Source organism: Scomber scombrus, chromosome 5 (assembly GCF_963691925.1).
Source record: "Scomber scombrus chromosome 5, fScoSco1.1, whole genome shotgun sequence".
Taxonomy (NCBI): Eukaryota; Metazoa; Chordata; class Actinopteri; order Scombriformes; family Scombridae; genus Scomber; species Scomber scombrus.
In genome coordinates this window covers 5661763-5681177 of record NC_084974.1, presented here as the reverse complement: position 1 = coordinate 5681177, position 19415 = coordinate 5661763, and the positions used below count along the sequence as shown (strand labels likewise).

The 19415-nt window shown below is 39.4% G+C and overlaps 1 protein-coding gene across 1 annotated transcript in view; it reads right to left on the bottom strand.

Annotated features, from left to right (window-relative positions):
• The window catches only part of clcn2c (chloride channel 2c), a 162595-nt gene that overhangs the window by 42383 nt on the left and 100797 nt on the right, over positions 1-19415 (bottom strand). The window contains exons 11-14 of the mRNA XM_062419239.1: positions 18848-18932; positions 16737-16892; positions 3044-3113; positions 1548-1658 (exon numbers count right to left, since the gene is read on the bottom strand). Of these exons, the coding sequence (XP_062275223.1) occupies positions 1548-1658; positions 3044-3113; positions 16737-16892; positions 18848-18932 (422 nt within the window). The remainder of the gene's footprint in view (positions 1-1547; positions 1659-3043; positions 3114-16736; positions 16893-18847; positions 18933-19415) is intronic.

Below are 19415 nucleotides of genomic sequence, written 5' to 3'. Positions count from 1 at the left end.
AATTAACTACATGAATAACTGATGAATTAAATAAGAAAAGAGAATCATTTTATTTGCCTTCAATCAATTTGAGTTGATTATATAGTCTAACTGCTCACATTCCCTTTTGTTTTAATCTCGGTATCTAGCATTGAATGGCTCATTATCTTCTTACCATTTGGGTAATGTTGCCAGAGCAAAAATGGAGAAAATGGGCTTTTTTTCTTATCAGTAATTTCATAATGAGAGGGACGTGTCTTCAACGCCTGAGTGGTTCCAGCTTCCACAAAACAAGAGTTTGCCGTCAGGACTGTAAATCTGTAGTGTAGTTAGCATAATTAAGCCAAAGTAAAACGAAACTTGAAATTTCCTGCGGTGGCTTCAGAGTAAATCCTCTGCAGCGATTCAGGGGGCAAAACTTCTTTATCTGTTGCTCCGTTGCTGAATAAATCAAAAGCATTCTACTGATAACTTTCACTGTTTTACATAAAAATCCAACAGGGCTCAGACTCTGCCAGGGGCTTTAAAAGCAAGGTGATGCTGCTGGGATGGAGGAGTGGGGGGGGGGCTTTTAATATAAAACAGCTGACTTAGAAGAAGGGCTGACTTAGCTAGAGAGATTAGCTCTCTTTGTTTGATAGTAATTTGTCCAAAACTACATTTAAGGAGTTGTGTGATCTGTTTCACTGAGGTAAGAACTGGAAGAGAAGACGGATCCTTCTCATCATCTCATTAGAGACAAGTAAAGACAAGCAAATCAGCACATAATGGGTGAAGAGATGGAGTTAATAATTCAACCAATACAAAGAAAACAGAAGCTGGGAAGTTATATGCATCTGTAACTAAAAAAAAAGGACAAAGGGCAAAATAAGATGTATAACATTTGTATTTAATTGTATTGATAGTTTGGAGGAAAAATAAATAATACAAGATTTTGATTTACTGTCCTTCTAAATTATTCAGCTCGTTCTATTATTTATTCATGTAAGTATATCCTGTTGTTCAGTCTTCATACATAACAGAGAAGCTCTGTGACACTTGATTTATTCGGAGAAGCTGCAGCTCCAGCAAACAGCAAACTACTTTAGCACAATCACTTCCTACCAGATGCTCTGAATTACACAACAAGTTGCATTTTCTTCTCCCAAACTCCTGAAATAGGATATGAGCTATTTGACAGCAGCACTATGAGCTGTGGAAGTTTGTTTTGCCAGCTGGTGTCTGAGTTATTTTGTAGGCAATTCTTTATTTGTTGATTTATTTTGCTATTAAGTCTAGTATGGCCATCTTTTGAATGTATTTATGGAAGTATTTGAGTCTGTTAATATGCTGCGTCTCCTTAAATCTGGCACCATTTACACCATTGGCATGAAAAGTGAAATATTGATTTGTAAAGACTGTTTTGTAAACCTGACAAAATAGTGTAAGTGAGACCAAAAGAGAGAGCACATTTGAGCACTATGACAGAGCGAGAGAGAGAGAGAGAGAGAGAGAGAGAGAGAGAGAGAGAGAGAGAGAGAGAGAGAGAGAGAGAGAATCACAGTAGCATGAATGTGTCTTTAACTCACCCACGACAGCGTAGCCTCCTGGCACTATGGGGTAGATGGTGCCATCTGTGTTAATGCCATCTGGGAACCAGGCTGCCATGCTCTCTCCAACCAGACGACCAAACGCTGCCCCTACAGTACAAACACACACGCACGCATGCACAAAGAAACAGGCTCACCATCGATTTTCAGCTTTATTTTAGCTGGGGAGCAGTAATTACTGACACTATTCTACTGTATTTCTGCTCTACAGAGGCAACTGTGATTCCTCTACAGAAAAGACAACTCTTTCTTGTGACAGGTTATAGAGACCTATTAGTGGTACATACAGTAACATAAAAACTAAAGACAAGTAGACACATTACTGTATGAATAATAAATAAAAACAAACAATAACAGTATAAAACAGAGGTATAAAAAATCATTTATATTGCACATAGTGAACTGTATTGATAATACTGCAAATGATCAGGGTATTATTGCACATCTACAGGATAGGGTTCTACCTCTTAGCCTGATATTCAACTGTTTAGTTCAACTCTGCTATATCTCACCACAACTCTAGTTTGACGTTTGGAGACAGTAACTATATATCTTTGAGGAAAAACACTGAAGAGTGGTGGTATAATAAAGTTACAGTACACTTTTGAGTTGAATTAAAGGTGCAGCTTGTAGGGTTTAGTGGCATCTAGTGGTGAGGTTGTAGATTGCAACCAAATGAATACCCCTCTGCTCACCCTCACTTTGAAAGCATGTAGGAGAACCTATGGTGGTCGTCAAAAATGCGCAAAAGAAAAGAAAAGAAAAATGCAAAAGGCCCTCTCTAGAGTCCAGACTTTGTCCATTCTAGGCTACTGTAGAAACATGGTAGTGCAACATGGCGGCCTCTGTGGAATAGGGATCCACTCCCTATGCAGATATAAAGGGCTCATTCTAAGGTAACGAAAAAACAATTGTTATTTACAGGTGATTATAAACTAATTAAAACATACTTATGAACATTATATTCCATTTCTGTCCAAGTCTGTTCTGCTAGATGCCACTAAATTCTACGTACTGCATCTTTAAGGTGATGGTTCAACATTTTGTAACATTTACTAATCCACTTTCTTGCCAAGAGTTAGACTCATGTCTGCCTGTTAAGTATGAAGCTACAGCCAGGAGATGGTTAGCTTAACTTAGCATTAAGACTGTAAACTGATGAGATAGAAGATAGAACGTGTGAATTAGTGAGCTTTGTCTGTGCTGAAAGGTGGACAGTTCTTTACACTCTTTATGCTAAGCTAAGCTAACAAGAAAGCAAATAAAATAAAGTGTTCTTGTTTCCTGTAAACATACATGTTTCAGATTAACATATTTCTACCGAACCTCTCACACACACACACACACACACACACACACACACACACACACACACACACACACACACACACACACACACACACACACACACACACACACACACACACACACACACACACACACACACACACACACACACACACACACACACTTACCAATCACAAATACTGGCATGAAGGCTCCGCAGGGGACTGGGATGGTGGTGGCCAGGGCAGACATCCAGAACTAAGAAAGAAAGAAGAGGGAGAGATAAAGAAAAGAAGAGGGTGGCATTTCAATTAGCTTCGGGGTGCCGTGCTGTGTGGCCCTCAATGATAGCCAAGTTGAATCCAGTGAGGGCAGCCGTGCGGAGTGTATTGCTGAGGTTAGATTGAGCTATCACTTTCGCTCTTCATTTGACAAAAGACCCTGAAATGAACCCCCGGGTAATGAAAGGGCACCTCCGATTGGCTGACGCTTTAGGATAGACAAAAGAAAGAAAAAGGGAAATGTCACCGGTGACAACGTGCGAGTAGTGGCTTCAGGTGTGCGCGCATCAACACATAAAGTGCTGTAAGGCTGTGGTGTGTTTATTTTTGGAAAGAAAAAGCTGAGCTGATACTGGGGACAGAAATTAGACGTCTCATTAGTTTTTAAGTGAAGCTCTACACAATAAGAGTGCTATTGAATTCTACAGTAAATATATCATCAATCATTATGATTAACTGCTACTTTTTCTTCATTTCAACTCAAAGTAACACTTTTTTCTTTTCCTCTCTTTCCACCAAACTTAATTTAAGGCCAATATTAAGACACACATACACACTTCCACATGCAGCATGGTCATTTCTTCAGCAGAGAAAAAGGAAACTTGAGACATAGCGACTCTCAGTGTTTGCATAAATTAAGAGAATGAGAGTATTGTGCAAGCCATTACACAAACTTCATCGCAGTAATAATCTCACGGTTTCAAATAGACTTTTTAATTACACTCATTACGCTGTCTCTCCATCCCTCCATGCCTCCCATCCTCTCCCTCTCCTTTCCGCTCCCTCCGCTCTGTCTATAGTTAGCTGTAATTAAGGCCGGCTGCCATGGTGAAGTAATGGATCTCCTTCTGTAACCTTACGCTGCCGCCATCGCCGCCGCCACCGTTTTCACAACCTGCACTGTGAAGCCGACACACCCACACACACACACACACACACAGGCATACGTGCGTAGGTGTTCACACATGCCCACGCACACACACACACCGACGCAGACTTGGCGACGAGACTCGGAGATGAGCACAGCCGGGCAAGCAGGGAGTTATAGATGTGAACACACAAAATAGGCCTCGTGGGGGGGAAAAAAAGACAGTCACAGGAATCATTCTTCACACTTGTCTTGGATTGTCTTCCCTGCTCTCCTCTTCTTCTTTTTTTTTCTCCTTCACTTCCTCTCAGCTCCAGCCTTTAAAACCTTAATCATTTCTAGAAAGGTTTAAAGGATCTGGGAACTCATAACGTAGGCTTAACTTTATTACAGAGGCCACAAACTCTGAAGAGAATACTACCATGAGTGTGTGTCTCCGTGCAGCTGTGGGACACATCATCACACAGCTTCGAAAAAACCACTGTGAGCTGAGAACAACACAATCTAATCCAGCTGTAAATTTACAGTTAGCTGTGAAACTGGCTGTTACCTGAACTGAAGACTCCACAAGCACAGTGGATCATAACAGTGTGTAACAATGGCTGTAAAATGTATATAAAAATCACTTTTGAAAGTTGTTTTTTATGAGGTTGTAGAACATTATGTGACACCTGCTGAATTATATTATTGCTTGTAAAAAATATCGTGAAGTGTTTTGTTTGTCTCATTTAGAAGAATAGGGTCATTCTGTTGTCTCCTGCAGTCATTACTGCTTAAATTAAATATAAAAGAAAATAAGATACAAAGTAAAACTGTGAGGAATCTGTAGGTTTTTAATGTATAATATTCTTTGAATCCAATTACAGACAGAGTATGTCTACACAGCTGCAGCTAAATAATGAAAAACAACTTATCTTTTACTCCACACTAAGCCTCTAGAGCACCTCTATAACAATGTGTAGTGATTGTGGTAACAGGTCATTAATTAGAGCTAAAAAACAATATGTGTTTTTTTTAAAAGGTGCAAACACAACAACTCATGAGTCATATACTCTGTCCACATTAAAGGCCATGTTCACTATTTTTCTAGTACAAAATACAAGCTTTTATTCAGCTTCAGCAGTCTGAGTTAGTCATATCAAGTGGATATCTGAAACATTGTCTTTTTAGCATCATATTCTCTCTTTGTGTTTCCCTTTTAACATGTGGTGGAAGTATACAGTAGTAACAAAAAGAGGGTCTTTGGCTCTAAAAAGACTAACGTTTTAACATAAAATACTTGATTTGACTCATTTGGACGGCTCAAGCTTCATGGCACAGAGGCCAACAGGAAACAGGGAGAGAGAAAGGGGAATGACCTGCAGCAAAGGTCCCTTACCGGAATCGAACCAGGGATGCTGTGATTATGCGGCATGCGCTCCTAACCATTCGGCTACCAAAGCGCTCCTCAGATCAACTTTTAAATACATTTTTGCACAGAAGGAGGACTGTGGATTTTGTCCTCCATCACATACATTGTAAGTGCATTATGAATGGATCTTAAAAAACTGTGAACCCGTCCTTTAAGCCAGTGTTTGCAAAATCCAGCTTTTTGAAAGATGTTTACTGTTTTCAGGAAAAACTGAGCTCCCTAAAAACTGATCAAATCAACCTGCTCAGACATGGAACAGTGAAGAAGATGATAACTTCCTGTCACTTCCAAACCTCTCTGTGATCACTCATTTTTTCAATGTCAGCATAACCGCCAAACTGCTATACATTACCCCATATTTGTCTGACTTTGTCAGATGACATCGTGATCATAAACCAGTGATTTGACTTACGTCTCAATGCAGGAGTCACTGTTCGAATCGAATCACCCTTTTTTGTCCTTCCTTACTGTTGTCATCTGACAGCCCAAGTACAGCTTTGGCTGTATTAAAACGCAGTATACTGTAGGTGATACTGGAGAGCAGGAGGAGACATGGCAGATGTTTATCGAGCTGAGACTTAGCTGTGCCTGTGTCTCTCCTTACCAGATAGTGACTGTGATGCATCATTTTGTCATTGGCACACACACACAAAAAAAGATTTTTTCATGTTTCTATTGTTAAGGTGTCTGAGTGTGGATCTATATATTAACAAAAACTACCTTAAAACGTTTTAAAGATATCAACAGCTTTTTTCAGATTTAGAGTGAGATGCTATTTTCATCCAATACGCTGTCGAGTAGATAAGAGACGAGGACGCTTGAAGACACGTTCCCAGCTGCTCTGCTGAGTGCAGATGACATGTGATCGAAACCAGCTGCTTGTTTACTCATTATAAGAGTGCAACACTAATATTTGCACACAGGTGAATGTGACAGCTTCTTCCCCCCGACCTCTTAGAACAGCTGGCTTTAACCATGGCAACCGCTCTGATGCGCTCACTGTCTGCAAAAGTTACAGTCGTCAAAGGGTCCTCATCCAGGTGGCTCGGGGGGGGGGGGGTTGCCAAGGTGACGGACTAAATGGCCATTAAAGAAACAGTCCCTTCTGATTGGAGATGTATTTCTGCATCACGCTGCTTCTAGGAAATGATCGTGATGTTTTTGGGTTTGGTGATACTGTGCCCCACAAGCTGATGTATCTACTGTGTATCATTCGAGGCAGAAACACACACAGATTACATTTTGGAGAAGTCTCTGTTGAATGTTAATGCAATGCCTCTGGAGCCTTGTATAGTCTCCTTGTTTGCCTCTGAGGTGACGCCACACTGATTTCATGCCATTACTTAAACAACTGAATGCCCTTTCTCAGTTTATAGCACAGTCTTTATCAACAGAAAACATTTCTGCCTGGAGTGTGCACCTTTATGTGATATAAGGGAATAAAAATGTGCAGTTTCATTCACTTGTATGCATTATACAAACATTAATGGAAAGTGTGTCAAGGTAACATTCATTCTGCTCCCTGTAGTCTCTTGATAAGACAGTTCCCAATATGGTTAATGTCACATTAGGTCTGCTCAGGTATCTCAGTGGGCAACAACCTACAGAGAAAACGGACCATTTGGCTAAAACCTAACAGACAAGACATCAATCTTACTTCATCTAATCCTTCTCAACCAACAGAATCAGCATGATCTGATGTCTAACTCAATAGGTGGGCATTTTCATAATTCCCTTTTCCTGCTGGAACACCTCCTGCTGGACTTTACAAGGTTACCCGTAAAAGGATAAAAGCCAGTGGATACATACCGTGCCTGATCCCTCGAGCACTTTTCAGACTGACATGCTTGATGGCACGATAATATAATCGAGAGTTGATTGTTTTTGATGAGAAGCATTAGCATTTCCGAACATATTCCTTCGGACCCTTTATTTGCTCAATGACTATCTATATCCTCCTTGCCATTTCGGTATCCGGTTCTTTGCAGCAGCAATGACTCACTTTCCCCCCCTGAGGAATCATTAATTTTTCATCTAATCTAATCTAATGTAATCTACTAAGTGTACGTCTCAGAGGTAGTGCACGGCCATCAAAATTTATAAGGGTTTCTGACCTCGAACTGAAGGGAGACTTCTTAACCATCAGAGGGAGCGGAAGCCTGAAGGCAAGAACGCCAAGTCGAGACTTTATTGGTCTGTATGTTTAAAACTTGCAACTGCTTAAAAATAAATGAACAAAGGGAACAAGAAAGCCTCCAACATGAATTAAAATCCACTTGAATAAGACTTAATGAACCGCATGAATTTTAATTGGTAGGCCTTAATGAGACTTATAAGTTATAGAGCTGCTTTAGGGCTCAACTATTTTAGAACACAAAATAATTAAATTCAATCAATATGTGTAACTCGGATTTCATCAGTAGACATTAGCAGGTTCGTACAAAGATACTACCATCTGCCTTTAATCATTTTAACTGGATTTCAGCGTCACTTGAGCTAAAGGTCGCCAAAAAGGTCTCAGACATTCGACAATTTATCTGACACCTGCCAGGTTTTACAGATTACATACGAGGCTCGTAACAATGTCATTAAACAGCAGCGATGATGTGGTTTAGTGATCATAGCGTGGGAGTAATTTGCTTTATGTGAGAACTTAATGAGCAATGAAGCTGAATGTAATGATTAGGTCAGAGCCTCACATGCAGAGATAAAGTAAACAATGATGGCTGTTAATGTTTTGCATCGTTGCCTTTAGAAAATGCCTAACAGCAGATATGAAGCTCAAATAAGAATTGAGTAGAAGGAACACATTGTCTTTACTAATTATACTGCCATCTTATTAACTGTATGTAACACTTTCTCAACTATAACTTTTAAGGGAAATACGTCATCATGATACTCTATTGAGGATACCCTACTAGTCTCACTGCAGGTAGGACTCATTGTTAGAATTATACAAGGTAAATAAAGCTGCTACTAACCAAAAAAAGTTGTAATGTACAGATTGGAGGTGGTTTAATGGACAGTTAGCACAGATACAGTAGTTGTGTAAAGTATTAAGGTCAAGGACTTTAATTTCTTTCTTGACAATCAAGTCTCGACCCCAGTTTTTACTATTTAAACTATTTGATATTATGACTCAAATGTGCTCAATTGTAGATTTTCTCCTACAGCTGGTCAACTGGTCAATGTTTGGTTGTTTCGTAAGAGTGAAAGTCTATGCAAAGGTAGAGTGTCAATTCAATTATGCAGTTTTTCATCAGCACATGGCCGAAGACTGTCCCCTGCAGGATTAATAACGTTGCTACTAAGAAAAAATTAAACAGATATGACAGATTTTTAAGATGTAGTAAAGTTGTTGTAATGTTGTGCAGGTTTGAGGTCATTCAATGGACAATTAGCACAAATACAGTAATTGTGTAGAGGAGGAGAGTTATGGACTTTACTTTCTTTCTCATCAATTAAGTCTGGACCCCAGTTATAACTAAAAGTACTTAATATTATAACTCAACTCTGCACAATTGTTATTTTCGCCTGCCGCTCATTACTGGAATGGCAAATCAAAAGCTAAGGAAAATCAGTGGTGCCCAACAGAAATGCTGCGTCTCAATGTTTGATTTGTTGTTTAGTGAGCATCAAAGTTTATGCAAAGGTAGAGTGTCTCATATCTCAGTTCATCTTGAACTGTCAGTTCAGTTATGCAGTTCTTCATCAGCACATGGTCAGAGACTGTCCTCACCAGATAAACCACAGCATTGGTAGTTAATTCAAACATTTAACATGACCCAAGGTCATGTTTTAGTGACAAGAAACTTTTTTTGTCATTAAATTGATAACTGTGGATTTGTAGCAGTTGAAAACAACTGTAACATTGTTTCTTTTAACAATGATGGCAATTAACCCTCCTGAAATTATATCTCATTTAAGGCCTGTTGTCCTTAGGTCAGGAGGTTTAACTATGACTTGACCACAGAGGTGACAAATCAGAAAATACCCATTTGAGTATTATATGAGTGTTTTTAGACGAGTCATTTGGGTCGTTTCTACATATTTTGTTGTTTAGAGAACTTGTTGAATGGTAGATGGGACGCACAGACTCCATGCTAATTACTGCTGTAGGTGTCTGACAGGTAAAACTGCTTCCCTGACGTTTACATCATCCTCTCATTAAACAACATCAAAGCATTAATTCATTGGTAATGTGCAGGGCATTGCAAACATTTCCTTTGCTACTGCTTAGATGTTAAGAATGTACTACTTTTGACTCTGAGAATTAGAAACTGATGAACACCGCCGGGAAATGTACAACGTATCCTTGGCATCATGTTATTTTTGTATAATTTGTACAGATGAATACATTTATGTCATCGCAATTTCTGTGGAGCTGTGCACTTGAGGTTACTGAAGAAAAAGACAAATTCACAGTACGGATGCAGGTGTAGTTCAGAGGAATGTCGCCCTTTTGTAAAATAATTCAGATAACCAATCATTGTGCTGCAGTTGGATTGAATTCATATTTATCATATAATTGATCAATACCACACTGATTACCTATGGGAAACCCATAACATGAAATGGTTTTGATTTCACTGTTTCATCTGTTTCATTTTAAATCTTTTCAGTCCTTGCTCTATGTGGAGAATTTTGCACCAGGAACTGCTAGATAGTTTGATAAGCTTGCCCCATATTAGTCACTATTGTAACATGGCATATGTGCAGTTTACAGCGATAACAATGGTAGATTACTACAACAAGAATATTACTACAAGATATTAGATTACTACAGAGAATTCTTAGTTATTTTTGAAACAACAGGTCTTTGATTTCAGACATATGTATTTCTAGCTGGCAACCATCATTTCTTTGCCAGCTGTAACTGTCACAAGGACATTTTATTCAATACTTGATTGGAACTTTTGTCCCTAGTTGACTTTTTGATGTTTCCGGCTCACTCATTATATTTTTATTGTTATATTACATTACATTGTTATGTTGTGCTGAAAGAGACTAATGCAGCATTATGTGGAAGAAATAAAAAAAAGAAAGAACATTGTTTTTTACTGCAATGTAGAGTGCACTTAATCCTAGTTTTATGCTATAAGATCTGACTCATATTTCAATATAACATAACCCTGTTCGGCTGTTAAGCTTACACACTGGGACAAGCAAAACAGAGGTTTAGCTTAATAGTTTTTATGTTTCATTTTTATCCCTACTACTTTGGCTGGTATGACACCAATGTTGTTTGGGTGGTGTTTATGGAGGGTAAACTTGCCCAAATCAATAAAAAGCTAACACAGTGGGAACATACTCAACAATGGAAGAACAGAAACTGTTCTCAGTATTAGCAATAAGCTAGTTAGCCAGACATGCTAATGTTTGCAGCTAACATTAGTGCAGTTAAACACTGTTTACTCCTGTTAATTCCTTATACTTCTGCTATGGTCTTTTTAGTTTTAAAAATAAAAGACAACACCCTCTGAACTCTTCACATGTTTATATATATATATATATATTGCTCTTTTGAGTGCGTTGCCGTGGTTGTTAAGCTAATTCTTCAGGGAGGGGAGTAGCGAACGGTCAAGTCCTCTACTGTATGAGTGATTACCATACAAATATATGAGCTTTAGACCTCTAAAACTCATCGGTCAAAGCTTGTGTGGCACAGCTTAACACCTGCACTTTCTGCCTCTATAGGGTCGCAATTTCATCTTGATTTATTGTTCAGTTAATTTAACATATTAGTTTTAGTAAAAAAAAGCTAAAAACTCTGGAGACTGAGGTGCACACATGCAAGGATAAAGAGAACTTAAAGAGAGAAACATAAGTGAAGGTAAGTGATGGAGATGGAGAAGTGAAGGATACTCAGGGCAACGGTATCATTTGTGACGCCCTATCCAGGACATTTGTACTCTATTTAATTTATCCGTCATCTGGGAGCCCTCTGTGCTTCTGTGTGTGTGTGTGTGTGTCACATTCAGAGGACAGTCTATCGCCTGGGGGCCTCTAGGGACCCCCAGGGGCCCTTCTTCTATTCCCACTCCAATTACAGTCCTGCCAGCTCTCTGTCACTCTGATACACACACACACACACACACACACACGCACACGCACAACAGAGGACTCACTTGGGCTGGAGGGCACACACGCAAACACACACACACACAGAAGTACACCTATATTAATAAACATACACCTCACTCTGAGCTATTGATATGCATTATTGCACACCACTAAAAATAGCATTTAACTACAAAGCAAGCCCAAATTGGTGCAGGTTTGTGTGCTTGTGAGTGTATGTGTGTATGTGTGTGTGTTTTCAGTTGTGCTACAAATACAAAAAAACACTTTCTCAGCAGTATCACAGCTCTCTATCTCAACATGCAATATCTCACTTGTCTTTTCAATTAGGGCACACACTGTTGACTGTTTAGTACAGTAAAAAAACACATGTGATTAAAGTATTTATAGCAGCTTCTATTTGCTAACACGAGGACAAGGACGCCCTCCCTGCACCTTTTACTTTCGAAAGTTTAACAGCTGGGATAAAGAGCCTTCGTGAAGTTTTAACTTGAAAAAGGAGCCACAAGACAAGATGGCTGCCATGTTGGATAAAAGAACCATTCATTAACCAAGCAGGAGAAGGAGAGAGCAATCTCCTCTCTCCAGGCTGAATCCAGGAAAACCAAAGACTGTAATTAGACGGAGCCATTACAGCCTCTCACTTTGAATGCCGTGTGTGTCATATGAGATGCTAGTGTGTGTGTGTGTGTGTGTGTGTGTGTGTGTGTGTGTGTGTGTGTGTGCCAGTGAGAGAGGGAGGACATTAGTTTGTACATGGACACAGGTGGATGTTGAGAGCAGCTCGATGAGATTTGTGCAGGTGGGTGATTTAAATGAGCGTGTGTGTGTTACTGCACTTTTCTCACCTATAAGAGTCACGTATAGGAAATGCTGCACCTGTCTTTGGTAGCCCTGTACATGCAAAGAAGGCACGTTTATACATGGACACGCGCGTGAGGTCGGACGTCACGCTGAGAAGCACGACGCTTACAGTACAGGCATTTTGCTAGAGGACAGAGGGAGGATAAGACTGACACACACACACATATGCATACACACACACACGCACGGACGGTAGAGTTTCATCAAGTAAAGTTGATTGAGTGAAGCTGGCTTCATAAAGTAATCAAAATTGGTTTTTGACAGTCACTTTTTGAGATATGGTGAGAGTCAAAACGCTGACAGAGACGTTCTCTTTTGTACCGTACAGAAACAATGACAAAGAGACAGTTTTTTGCCGTTACCGCACTATAGACTGTCACACCATCAGCTCTGTGCTTATATAACTTTGTAACTGGAGACCCTGGTCACTGTTGGGTAATCCCTTCACAGCTTGTTTTTTTTGTTGTTTTTTTACAAGTTTGTGCTGAGCAGTTTGCCTTGCAGTAATTTAGCTCAACTTATCTGTGGATGCTTTTTTCCCCTAAAATTATTTGTTGTTATAGTGAAGGATACTTAATCTAATTCACCCAGCACATTTCAAGAAGTATTTGTTTTTTTTTCTAAATTAAGTTTATTTGGTTTGGGTTTAAAGCCCCTATGGGTGGATTTTAAAACATCTGACTTTGGTGACTCCTGGTGGTAGAATTAAAAATGATGTTTTTGTTTTTCTTAAAACTAAATCTATTCATAGGGGTTTTAAAATGAGAACTTTTTCTTAGCTGTGGCTAGTGGCCATAAATTAACATTATGAGAATATGAGGAGTGCTTAAAAGTACAAGTAGAGAAGAGTCATAAAGTAAGCAAAAAGTGCACAGCGTTGTTTTTTAAAAGTTTGTTAACTTTATTAAAATTGGCCACCGGTCATAACAGACCAAAGAAGATAAAGCATGAGTGTGTTTTATTGCTAACTTAATGCAACTTTTTTATATATAAGATGGAGAATGTGTTGTTCTTTCAAAGGCAACATAGTCTCAGTATAATGTCCACTGATTTCACATCAAATGTTTTTTGGTAACATCGTCATTTGGGATGTTCTTTTACAATTATGGTTTTATATTCCATCAATGTAGAAATATATAATATTGTCCTTTCTTTACCAACTTTTTTACCTTCTTTCTTATGTAACTTTGTTGACAAAGCTACAGTAACAGTTATAGTTTGAAAAATCTGATTTCAAAATACTTTCCCCAACCCCGCCTGCAGCCAACTGGTCATGTACTCGCCCACACACACACACACACACACACACACACACACACACACACACACACACACACACACATATATATACACACACACATACAGCATCATTTTACTCTGCACCCACTCTTGCGGGGCCCTTTTTTGTGTGCTTCACTTACTCACAGCACAGCCACACACTCACAGACACACACACACACACACACACACACACACACACACGAGTGCAGCGCTGGATGCAGTGAGGGGAGATTTACAACCTCTGTTTTTCTGGATTCGGAAAGGACATTTCATTTCAGCTGAACAGAAGTAAAGGTTACATAAAAAAGCCAATCTAATCACAACACAAGCAGCACTCTCCTCCAGCAGCTCTTAAACAGAGACCATAACAGGAAAGCTAGTAGGGCACACAGTTCACCTGGGCTCCCAAACTTGTGCTCAGCCTCTTCTTGTCACTGAGATCAAATGACAAACAGGAAGATGGGTGACAAGACTTTTGTATTGTCCCATATAAGAGAAAAATGAATGTATAGTAACTGTTCAGCTTGTTTTTTCCACTGAGGCCAAAAGTGCAGTGTTTTGGTTTCAATACTTTATATCATAGCATTTCTCACTGAGACTCAGTGGATACAAGCCAGGTGCCAATAGTTATAGTACATTATACTGTCTAGTCTACCCTCCCTTGCTACACTGAAATCATAGAGGCTGCTATTCATCTGTATAGCTGTGTTTGTCAGCTCTATATTAAAGGTACCCTGTGAAGTTTTTGAGCACTAGTAGTGCTATGGAGCAATATTTTTATAAGTGAGCCCCCATCTAGTTTGTAACACTTGAACACAGTTAAAGGTGAGTTTGTAGGTAGAGTGACTGTTGATGGAGCAAAAAACGCACGAAAGCGTAGTGATTAGCCAACAACGCTAAGGAAGAAGAGGCTGCTAGCTAGTAAACATGAACAACACAATGCATGTTAATATATTTTAAAAAATCAGCTTTGCAAATGTTCAATCAAAAGTAAATCCATTCAATACATTTGTTAGGCCTATAGGACGTGTTTTGGTGAGAAACAGTATATTAAAACATAGCTTTGAAAGCTAGAAATACCGCATCACAGCTGTTTCCCTCCACCAAGCAGTCACAGAGAAGTAGGTATTGAGTGTATTTTCCATGTGTGTGTTCACATGTTGGACCAATAACGGATGGCCAAACATGAACATGTGATTCTGATAGAACACAAAGTTGTAGCCATGACAGTAGATGACGCTTCACATGTGGATGTTGCTTTAAAGAGGCTACACATTCTTAAAAGTGGATGCTTCACACACATCTGTGAGGTCACAGTGACTTTACCACTTGACCACCTAAATCTAATCAGTCCATACTTGAAAAGTGGACGTTTGTACCAAATTTGAAGAAATTCCCTTGAGGTGTTTCTGAGATAACACGAGATATCCACAGGGTACCTTTAATTTGAGTTACTTTCTTCTTTTTGTCCTCATAAACTCATTCTATCTACTGACCATTAGAAATTAGGAGAAATTAGATAGACTCCGCTCCTTCATTTAAACTTTCTTATTAAGAAAACAGGGCAGATTGAGTCCCAGTCATTTAAAATGGCCTGCGCAGCATAAAGTGTAACACTGAGGCATAAAGATATGCTCTGTTCCTATAATTTTTTTTACATGAGTCCATCAGCTCTCTTACTCCGTGATATAGCATCGAAATGGACAAAAACTTTAAATAGCCTCCGGGGAACATAACTTTGTAACACAGTGAGTGAGAGATAGGCCATTTTCCAACTTATAAAAAAAATACATGGTCTTTTTTTGTTCTTTACCAGTGACAAGAGGAGATGGGATCAGTTCCAATATTTTCCCATTAGTCCAGTATTGAATAAAAATAGCGAAAGCATTTAGGGTCCAATGCACACAGTCCTTACAACCTTCCTTTAACTTGAATGCTACTATAGCCTCTACATTTGCAGCACGTGTACATATGAATTTCACATACTGTACCAGCACAATTTCTACAATACAAGAGGGAAGTACAAGTGAAAATAACGAGACTAGGTCAACACCTCGTATATAGCTGGAGCGTATATGGGTGTGCAAAATTGTGGCCAATATGTTACAGAGATAGCCAGTGGAAGTGTCCATAAAGTGAATTCCTAGATTTCAAATGTTCATCTGTTGGCTGCGGTGGAAATTATACAAGAACATTTTGACAACACCTCTGCCCAGTTGCTGCAGTAACATCAAGCACACCCACACAAAACTGATATAACAGCTACATGAGCCTCATGTTTTACCTGCAAGACTCTGCATGTTTAATGCGGTTTGTTTGTTATGTGAATTATGTCCTAGTCCAAAGGCTCCTGCTGGCTGCTCACAGCGCTGCCAGCTAGAGAGTCGATCACACTAGACGGTAGAGGAGGAGACGCAGAGACGCTGGTTTGTGTCTGTTGTTGTCATGTTATCACGCATATTCAGGGGAATAATGTCAGTAAATTTGAGTAAAATACAGAGTTTATCACATGTGAAAGCGACACAACAAACACAGATGTGGGGGGTTATTTCTAAATCACATGAGGTCCCCAGGTAATACTTGTGCTGTGCTAATAGGGCTATGAAAAGAAGTGCTTTAAAGGGCCCCTGATGACGTGATAGAAAAGTGTTTGCACTGATTCATTTTGAAAGAGCAACAGCCAATGGGGAAACTCCAACACTCAGCCAGTCTACCAATTGTGTAACTTCATCACTCAGTCACGGACAACCACATATGTAGGCCTGCTCTGCTGTTGTCGTCCAGCCAAAAAGGTGGTGAGAAAAGCGAAGAAACAAATACAACCAACTGTAGGACTGGATGATATACATTGAATTGTATTTGCTGAATTATTGTTTGATTTTGTAAGTACACATATTAATCTTATTCAACCATCTCATCTTATATTATATTATTGATATTATTTTGTGCCTTAATTGGACAGTTGGTGGTATGACATGCAACAAAAGGTCCAGGCTCGAACCAGGGACGCTGTGGATATATGACATGCACTGTAACCACTCGACTACGAGAGCGCTCAAACTCGATTTTGAATTGTGTTAGCTGTAGACTCCTACCTTCATGACGATGAAGAGGACCAGCGTGACGAAGACGTTGACCTGTGGGTGTTTCCAGGCCGTGGAATGTCCGATGTAGTCAAACTCCTCAGCGATGCCCTGCTTGGCCCATGTCCGGTTGTCTAGTAGTGTCACCAGAGACTCCTTCTGGGTCAGCTACAGGCCACAGGAAGTGACATCATGAGTAGAAATTGACAGAGGTAAATTGTGCAATAAAAGTATATTGTATACAGTTTTGAAGTGTCAGGGGATGCTGGTAGGGAAGTGCTTTTCCTTATTCTATATTCCTACCAATTTTTTTTCTTTACACAGTATCCTCAAGGTTAGGAACAAAGGACTTAACTGGATGGTGTAACGTTCATAAAGGTGTTTTTGTTACCACCAGTTTTATTATTTCAGCTTCATGTGTGAGAAATCATGTTTTGTCCGTGATTTGTGCATGACGGATGGATCAAATTCTACAATACCCTTGAACTTCAGTTGCTGTTGCTATGGAGAAGAGGCCAATCAGAGCCACGAATCAGGTGGTAGCAAATTCAGAACACTTAACTGTGGCAGTTGAGAATAAAACATGGTGCCATAGTTGTGAAACCAGCCACAATTGACCTAATACAACAGAATTTTAAGTTTGCAAACTGGGTTCCGAAATGCACTTTTATGGTTGTAGTTCACATCTACCTTAAAGTTGTATGTACACACACCTGTAGCTTTGACTTTTACCATAAAACAAGATATTTCCAAACAGTTCTTTTCAAACCAGATTAAAAAAAAAAAAAAGTTGGATATCTTTTTTAGTCATGATTCAACCAGGAGAGTTTTATGGGGATCCAAGCCGTAGAAGTGCTCCAACAGTGATTCATGTAACACTGTCAATTGAAGGACTTTTACCTCTGGAACCAAAGGCATCTGAAATAGGTCCTCGCAACTTTATAAATGGTATATTTATTCCTTCCTTTAGGCCTTAAACGTACTCAGAACTTGCCCTGCATCTGACTTTGTGAGATATGAATGTAAACACCACAACTTGATAAAAAAAACACAACAACATCATGGCAGAACGGGTGAATGATGTGCTGAAAGTGTATAAAGAGATGTCCCTGAAGATTTCAGATAAAGTGGGCAGGGAGAGTAAAGAAGACAAATTCATCTGTGGTTCAGCTTTAAAGCGGGAACAGCTGTCGACACTGGTGGCGATAGTGTCTCTAAACGCTGAAGAAATGATGACTGAGGAGAATGAGAGCAAGACAGAGGGATTTGAGATACAAAATTCTGAGTGAGCACTCCAGAGAGGGCCTTTAACAGGAGTGTGTCAGTGTAGGCAGATTTAGAGCTTTAGCAGCCTGACTCACCCTCTCTCATTAGGAATCCAAACCAAAGGGGAATGTGTATGTGTGTGTGTTTGTGTGTGTGTGTGTATACTTTGTGTGTACATGAAAGCCCAGGGATGCATAGAATATTCCTTTTCTAATTCTGATAATTAGACAGATGAAGGGGGGCACACACAAGACAAGTCACACACACACACACTTATGAGTTGTCCCTGGAGCAAAAGGGACAGTATACTCAGGTCTACAGTGTACACAAAATGGTACAAACAAACACTCATAGGCATCATTTGAACCTGTTTTGTGAGTATTAAATAACAATTACACACCGATATGAATGGTAATCAGGCTGTTATGGAACTATAGTATATAAGGAGCTAAAACAGCCCAATTACACAGCTGCTCCAAACAGTTGCATTAAGACCAAAACCAGATACATGTAGAATATATAAATCATGTGGAGATAAGCTGTGGGTTAGATTCAGATATCACATTCATTTTAGTTATAAAAATGATTCCTCTTTCAGTGATTATACTACTATACTGCTAAAACAGATGTCATGTACAGTACCAGTCTAAAGTGTCAGAAACTTTTGTTAGTACTGAATGTATAGAAAATCTCATTTGTAAAACACTGCCTTGCACTTTAAATACACAACACACACTGCATAAAGGCTCCTAATGTCACAGGCTCTCTTTCATATTGTTGAATTACAGTCAACTGATGGTTACAGTGCAGTGTGTATAAAAAAGTAATAGCATGTGTTGTGTGTGAATGGAACCTACCTTGCCAGCCATAAACTGTCCAAAGCCAGGGGGAAATGTTAGAGTGGAAACAAGCAGAGTAACCAGCGCTGGGTACAGCAGACGCCTGAGAGACAGACAGGAAGATAGAGAAAAGAGCAAAGGGGCAGACAGAGACATTAATAAAGATAGAAAAAAATAAATAAATGAATCACTATAGAGGCCTATATAACATGAGCTCATTGGTACTTAACTCCTTAAAGGTGCACTATGTAAGATTTGGCCAGAAATTTCTGTTTAAACATTCAAAAATGAACTAAATTTGTCAACAGAATGTGAAGGAATAACAGCTGTGATGTTATGTCAAAGATGTATGTATTGTGTGTCACAGATATCTACTGAAATAAGCATGCTAACCAGCGAGCCGCAGCCTGTCCTGTCACGTAATACCACTTTGTACCTCAAGGGGGATAGTGAGTCATTGTAGCGTCCAGTCTGCTCTCACTTAGAGGAAGAAAAAGTAGCGCTACTCCTACATTTTGCAAGTTTTGTGGTAGGACTGTTAATATGTGACTTTATTAAGCTTTAATTTTTTCTCAGGTGAGAAAGT